We start from the raw sequence: 8,276 nt of genomic DNA, 5'->3' as shown, positions 1-8,276 counted from the left end.
TGAATTTTATTTTTGTTAGTGAAATTTTTATATAGAAAACATATTTAGTGATTAGAATATGTGGTATTATGGTTAAATTAAGTAATAAAGTTTCTATATATAAAAATATCTCGAATAAATATAAAATTTTTCTTAAATTTTATGCTAAATTTAAACGAAGATCGATTGAAAAATAAAAATGATTTATATGTAATCTGATTGTTAAGATTTTCCAGGTTTCTTATCTTCTATATTTGACAGAGAACTATCTATAACTTTAGGAACTCCTTCAATTATTCATTTATGATTTCACGATGATCTTCTCAGATTATTTTATTTATTAATAATTCATTTATTGAACATATTTTCATTAATATTTTATGTTTGGTAGCATTTCTAACTTCTTCTATTTAATTGAATATAGGTTTTAAGTAATAATTATGATAATAATCGTAATTAAAATGATAATTTTTTCTTCAATATATCAATATTACTTGTACTATATTCTCTACTCAAGTATTCTTTTACGTATTTGCGATAATGTTTGTGTACAAGTTGGGTAAACCTGTAATATAAACTATTTAAAGAGTAAATTGTCAAATTATTCAAATACTTTATTACTTAGAAATTTTACAATTATTTAAAATTATTTTTTTGGGGTCAACATACAAATTACAACGCTTTAACAAATTAATTTATAATTAGTTTTTAAATTGTCTTATAGGCTGTTACAGAAGTTCTCACGGTTAATTGACTTTCGAGACACTCTTTAACCTGGCATTTTAAAACATAATCTACATATATGCATACATAAATGGCCACACCTGGGTTTTTATCTTTTCTGTAGTTTATACTAAAGAAACATAAATATGCATTTTGCATATTTTGCATTCACAATACCATTTTTTATATAAAGACCCCCTGGCAAAGAGGAGGACTCTATAAAGAAATATACAATATAAATTGAAAATCAACGTTTTTGAAGTTATAATTTTTCAAATTAGCCAAAACATGAAGAATATCTGAATACTTCTAAATACTTTTTAAATCGACATTTTGAAGAAGATTAAAAACTGTTCGGGAAACGACAGTAATAAATTGATGTATGAATAGTTGATACCTGTTCGAGATATGTTAGAATCATAGTTCACTTGTAACAAATCCTTGTAATTAAGTAAAAGTTGTTCCTTCTTTGCCAAACTCCCATCCAAAGTGCTGTGCTATTTTCTAGTAATCCTTTCTAACAAGGTAAGGCCAATCACTTTTGTGATTGATGTTACTTTTAACTCCTCTTGATTAAAAACTACTCGGTGCATATCAACGAATGAAGTAGAAGGAAATCTCTTTGGAAATTACTAATTAGCTGTTTCCCATAAATGGTTAAAATTACTTAGATGAAAATCCGTTTTAACAGATGAATATTTTCTCTATCAACAGCTGTCTTTTCTAATTAAATGTTTATCAAAAATTCCCGTGATATTTTGCAGAATATCGATATCATCTCTTTTGTTTCATAATTGCGACATCTTACATTGTCACATCTATATCACGTGATAAAGTTTTGACTATATTGTATAATTTCTGTCCACATTTTTAAGTTAATTAGGAAATAAATTAAATCTTAATCACATTCGAATATATAAAAACTACACGGCAATAATTGATCTAAATTAGTTAACTCCATTAAAATTTCTTAGAAATTTTGTCATTAAAATTGATAGTGAGATGTATTTTATAATAAAATATTGCATTTATTTTTAAAACTCTTTTATATATTAATTTTTTTATGTTTTTAACTTAAAGCTTTTGCTAAATTTAGTCTAATTTTACGTTACTAAAAACAAAACATTATAGATGTTTTATTATAGCAACTGTAGATGTTTTATAGCGTATTTATAACTTAATTCTTTCATTGAAATGTAATAATACAAATGTTATATGTAATTCCTATTTTTAGGATCAGTTTATACAAAAATACAAAAATTCCTCTAAAGTTAGAAAATGATAAAAATAATAATTATTTTTTCAATTAAAAAATTAAACGTGGAGTCTATTAATTATTATAGAAATTAAGTTTGGAAATTAATATTTGCAAAGTAATCATAAACTTGTGGAAAATTTAACAGCTGAGTGATCTTTAGTGTTATCAAAGAGAGAGAAAGAGAGAGAGAGTGATTGAATTTCATTCTTCTCAGCTTTCAACATCCTCCCAACAAACTTTAGCTCTCTGTATAAGTATTTAATTCAAATTAAATTTCTTTAATGAAACAATAAACATGGTAAATCATCTAAGATAAAGAGTAATGAATAGCTGTGATAAATGTATAGTCTTTGTTTGAAAGTTTGCACTGCTTGTTTCATGTCCTGTAGCAGTAAACAGCCATTATATCGATTAAGATTGTAATGTTTAAATCACTTTACTATTTCCCATTTTTAAGGCAATTGAAGAAAGTCGATATAATTCAATTCTTTTCCGGTTTGTCTTTAGAAAAATACTATTTCTTTCCTCTTATCGGGGTAAAAATCGAAATTTTATACAAACTTAATCGACGCCATGGATCATCAAGTTAAAAGAGAAAGTCGTTAGTTTTTCCCTGACCACGTTCTTAATCCTATTTAAACGATAACTGTAAGGATTTGTAAATTTTACCAATGGATCAGGTAGCAGTAAGGTAGTAAATCACAATACGAACCATAAAGCGCGGTGTCATATGGTGTTTGCAGCATTGCTTCCTTACCCACAGATCAAATATCTCATTAACCTTCTCCGAGAGACAGTGTCAGTGTTTGGTGACAACCCTGACTAACTGGCCTGTCGCTTCACCAGCTTGTGTCATAACTGGTCCGATGCCAAAATTCTGCAACTGTTAACACAAATCAATACGCGATATTGGAAACGATTAACAGAAGTCACTCGGTTATTTTCTTATTAAACTCATTTCAAAATCTGTTTCTATAAATATCCACTAATATTTCTTTTTCTATCCTCATGCAAATAGATTTTATATGTAAATTTCTCCAATTTAAATTATGCAAAAAAAATATTTATGTTTAGGTTATATTTGATTTTTTTTATAAAGAACAAGAACTTAAGTAAGAAGAATATTTAATATTTAAAAAAGGCATTAAAATACAACAATATTGCGACGAGTGTAAATTATTTTTTTATATAGGCCTATATATATATAATGTTGTAGTCGCATGTTGCAGAAAATTCTCCACGCAATAAAATATTAGTTTCTTTCTTTTAATGTCAAAACCATTTTTTAAACTGTTCCTCCACTGACAAGTCGAGTTTTGCTACATATTCATCAAAAATTTTCATTTATAAACTTATATATCTGTCTAGAAAACGTTTCTAACGAGTCAATCAATGAAACGATCGAAAGATTAAAGATAAAACTGATTTACATAAGATTTTACTCAAGCTTAACCATTTATGTTCTTTACGGGTAAGGAGCATTAGATGTAAGCTTTAACTGTATATTACACGAGCTTGCAGCTACATTAAATCAGATTCTGACATTGGTAATTTTTAAAATTCTTCACACGTTTTCTCGTCATATATTGCTATCTTATCAATTACTCTACAAATTCCATTAAAAGCATCTGCTATCAGTAGCGAAACGATATTTACACCGGCGTAAATGTGCTATTAAATAACCGCCATGGGAGATGGCCATAATACGTAAGTTCTCGACGTGAAGTTACTTTTTCACCCCTTTCATCTTTTGGTTTTAAAGTGGAACGATTTGGCATATACTAGCCTTAGAAAATCTGAACAGATGACGAAATGATAGCGATGACGATATCGAGTGCATCGTCATCTTCCTCCCTCCGTAGTTAGTGGAGCAGTCCTGCTACGATTCGATCGAGGAGTGGAAGAGTGAGAGAGTTATGCGTTGGCAACCACGAAGAGGTCGCTTTCCTCCAGTTCTACTGCTGTGCCAATAGACGAGTGGAAGGCGAACTTGTGTTACACGGATTTTATCCGTACCCAGGAGGCTGGGAAAGTGAGAAGGGGGAGTTAAGAGAAAGTCCTGAATTGGCTAAGTTTTGTGTCGCTTATTCACCCCACAGTGTCCTAGCTCTCGTTTCCTTATCTATCGTGCTGTGCTGTTCATAACGGGACGGAATGGGCCGTCGTTCGTGCAAATTACTGGATGTCATCGCTTGCTTCTTTCAATTGACTTTATTTGCCTTTCGTGCTTTGGGTGAGTATATAATTTTACTTCATTTCTAGTTTTTTCTCCTTAATAATTGCTTCTGTTCATAATGCAAAATGGCCGAAATTATTCCCTGCCGTGATTTTTACGTATCCTATATACAAATGACCCCTTCAATCAGCTTTACAATCTAAAATATCCGTATTGTTAGTAGCTCATTATCTAAAGTAAGCGAAGTAAAAAATAATAAACTAAAGCTGAAATTTTAAAATTAATAATTCTATATTTATAAGGCAAAATAGGATGTGTTTTCATCGGAAAAACAAACATATCTGTTTCTGTCTTATAATTAAAGATATTATACATCAGCTCATATCGAACGAAACTACTACAAGAAAACTTCTTACCAGAGAAGAGCCATTAAGAAGTATATTTAAGAAAGAAATTTTTCTTTATCTTATATACCGTTATTAGTATTTTACAACAAAAGCTATCCGAAACCGCTTGAGGGCAGATCTAAATCTTTTCCACCATGCATTTTCCTACAAAGCCATTACATTTTAAGGAGGTCCACCTACTATATAATTCGATCTCGTAAGTACAACATCCAATATAGTTGACTAAACACAGCACTGTAATATTATTCTCTCGTCAAAAATGATTTAAGGGTAATCATTATATAAAATATATATATATTTTTTAAAATTTTACTCTCGTAATGAATCATAATAAGAAGTGTACAATATCTCAATACGATTTTTCTATCTTTAAAAATACTTTATATTCAAAAATCCCTCGAGGTTAAAAGCATTTTCGAGTCTCTTAAACTTTTCACAAATAAAATATTTGTTTTGTACTTTAATATTTGTTCTAATTAGTATCGTATGCATCAATTACGTTGACTTTAATTAATTCTTTGACAAAATTTTTCGTTCTCACGTGTACGAATAGATAAATTTTTCTACAGATTAATTCTTTATTAATAAATTTATTAAATTATTTTAAATTTAAACATATTAATTTAAGCATGTTACAAGAAATCTGAGAGGATATTTTATTGCAAAAATCATAATATGAGGTAAATTCAGGTAGATAAATTTCTTTTTATGAACATTCGACTAAACTGTGAAGGAAATTAATTTTAAACATTTGGAAATGAATAAAGAAGCATAATTGTACTAAATAGATGGAATTATATCCTAAAGAGAATTTTTTTTGTTTGTCCTTCCCTCCTCTTCTTTACACACTTCTATTCTCCTTGTGGACACTGATAGCTAATTTATTTCTAGGCCAAGTAGAGCGAGAAGAGATAATGAGTACAACGGGCGTGAAGCATTACACATTCTTTTTTTTATATCTGGCATTTTCTGTTTTTATCTAGCTTTTTATACTTATTTTTTTTTAAGAAAAAGGTTTTCTTCTCTCCTTAATCAGGATAATCCGCCACGTTGAAGAAACAGTTTTCAGCCTCGGATTTCCACCGCAAGTAACCTTTTACATGTTTCTACTTTCATCTTCACCTTCTTTTCTCTTATCACTCTCTAATACCTGTCTTTTTCCTATCTGGATCTCTTTAGTGTTTTAGTTAGAGAACAATGGATTCTTCTTCCTTGACATTGTCGATACGGTTAATGCACTTGCATCATTACAATTTAAAAGTTTTGATGCATGTGCAATTTAAAGAGCATCTTCACTTTTCCTACTTTTATAAAATAAAATAACGGACTAAATGTATCTCGTGAGTGACTAAAAATAAATAAATTGATTCTCAATTCAATAAATGACTAATATTTTACATTTTTCCTGGTATAAATTTTATATTTTTCAGCAATATCCTCTACTACTTGAGGAAAAGTTGTTCCTTAACTACACAGTCTTAACCTTTTACCGATTGATTCATTATATTCAAGAATATCCACAGAGGAATGTCAATATTAAATAATAAATTCGTCTTGAATTATATTCTTGGAATGTGTTACTGTTTAATGCTAAGGAAAAGTTATTTTATTAAAAATACTTTATATTCAAAAATCCCTCGAGGTNCTGACGAAATATTCGCATTTTTCATAAATTTTAATTATATCTACAATAAAACCAAATATATCTTCTATTTTTAGAGTTTATCTTCTTCTAAATTTCATTATATTTTTACATATTTTATTTTGTTTAATTTTATTAAACGTTTAAATTCTCAACGATGCATCATTCTCAACTAGCATCACTAAAAATCTTTAATTTTGAAGTAAGAAATAAATCTTTATTTAAACAAATAATTATAAAAATTCCACTTTCCATCATATTATATTTTTTATTATAAAAAAAAGATGAAAAATTTTAATATAGTTGCTTATAAGCAAGAACTATTTATCAAGCTAGCTTATCACTTAAACTTCACGATAACGATAAACGATGTAGGGAAATATGTTAATAGGATATAATATTTTATTAGATTTTCTTATTAAATATATACATACGAATACGCCTAACATATGAATACATTTTTCTATCACTAATTTAAATTTTTACAATTAATTGAATTTTTTTTTTAAAAAAGGATGTTCTTTTACGTACTCGAAACTTTAATTACTTACCCTTAATTTATCGATTGCGGTTTCTTGTAATTATCTACAAAAATAATTGCTTTTATATCCTTACTAAATTTCCTATATCATTATCTATATCCAATTTTTCAAACGTCAATTTTAAGTAATTATTACCTCATTTAAAGTAGTGTTAATTACAAAAGAAAACTGTATAAGTTATAAATATCGATAGAACATCAGGGGAGGAAAAAAATTATATTTTCAAGTGCATATTTTTTTATTATTTACAAATTTTATTCTTTATTTTTTTACGTTCGCATTTTATAATACAGATAAACTAAATACATGAACAGAAGAAGGAAAGAAAAAATACAATTCCGGATATCACGAAATGCATTTCACTCATACTTAAATGTGCGTGATACGAAAACATAAAGTCTGTTTTACCATTAGTGTAAATGTATTTGGCAATAGAATTCATCGAAATATTTTAACAACTGATAGTAAACTTTATTTCTTCTATTAAAAAAATAATGATAATAATAATAATAATAATAATAATAATTTTATATAAATAAACATAATTTATATTTAAATACAAGAGTAAAGTGTTAAATATAGTGAATATTTTCTTATTTTAACTGTATGTATTTATGTTTGTGTACATCAGAATTCGCTCTGGGCTTCTAGTAGAAGTATAGTGATGAAACTTTCATGTCTTGACACACCAGATGGTCAGAATAAGGACAAATACTGTAGGATCCTTAATCTATTTTGTTGATGTGGGAATCAGTTTTCTCGGTTTCTAGCATTTCTAATACTTTTAACCGATTTCTATGACGCGCATTACACTTTTATAAAATTCCAAGTGGATTTTTTATTTACTGAAACTAAAAGTTATATAAACAAAACAATTGCAGAAATGGAATGAGGCTAAAATATATAATAATAATAATATAATTTTCTATTCGTGTTAGTTTAAGAATGTATTCTGTATAAAGGATAACTCTTACGTCAGTTCATTATATGCTTGAGTTCGTGTTAAATTTACTACATTAATTCCCAGATCCGAAATGTAAGTAGATTTGTTTTATGGTAAATAGTATGTTGGGTGAACAAATGTCTGTATCGATTTTGTTAAATAAATTTATACGCTCACACTCCACTTTAGATATTTTTTTTTGCATTATTTTTCTTTATTTATTTTTGATTTTAGAAAAGGATGTTTAAATTGGATCTTTGTTTATTTTACTTATAAATTTATAGATATGTAGATTTGTTTAACATTATTTTTCTTCTTTTTTTTTGAAAACCTAGAATTTGTTTTTCTCTCTCTATACCTCTTATGTATATACAATAACAATAATACATCTTTATAATCTTTTCTTTAATGTATAAAAATTTACATTTATATATATAATTTATTAAAAAAAGAAAAAATAATAAAATTATTTAAAATTTGTATTTTTCCGGATGATATAAAATAATTTTATTTAAAAAAATAATTTTAAAATATTTAAAAATTGATATAATCAAAAATATAATGATAATATTTTAAAAAGATTTTAATAAATATTCTCGAATTAAT

The 8,276-nt window shown here is 27.1% G+C and overlaps 1 protein-coding gene across 1 annotated transcript in view; it reads left to right on the top strand.

The window, feature by feature from the left end:
- Nucleotides 1–3,897: 3,897 nt before the first annotated feature.
- Nucleotides 3,898–8,276, top strand: part of LOC111632880 (vascular cell adhesion protein 1-like) — a 182,322-nt gene continuing 177,943 nt past the window's right edge. The window contains exon 1 of the mRNA XM_023377404.1: nt 3,898–4,193. Within this exon, the coding sequence (XP_023233172.1) occupies nt 4,115–4,193 (79 nt within the window). The 5' untranslated portion in view covers nt 3,898–4,114. The remainder of the gene's footprint in view (nt 4,194–8,276) is intronic.

This window comes from Centruroides sculpturatus, unplaced genomic scaffold (genome assembly GCF_000671375.1).
Source record: "Centruroides sculpturatus isolate CEXI.00-Female unplaced genomic scaffold, Cexi_2.0 scaffold832, whole genome shotgun sequence".
Lineage (NCBI taxonomy): Eukaryota > Metazoa > Arthropoda > Arachnida > Scorpiones > Buthidae > Centruroides > Centruroides sculpturatus.
The sequence above is the reverse complement of the archived record's forward strand: the minus strand, read 5'-3'. Positions and strand labels throughout refer to the sequence as shown.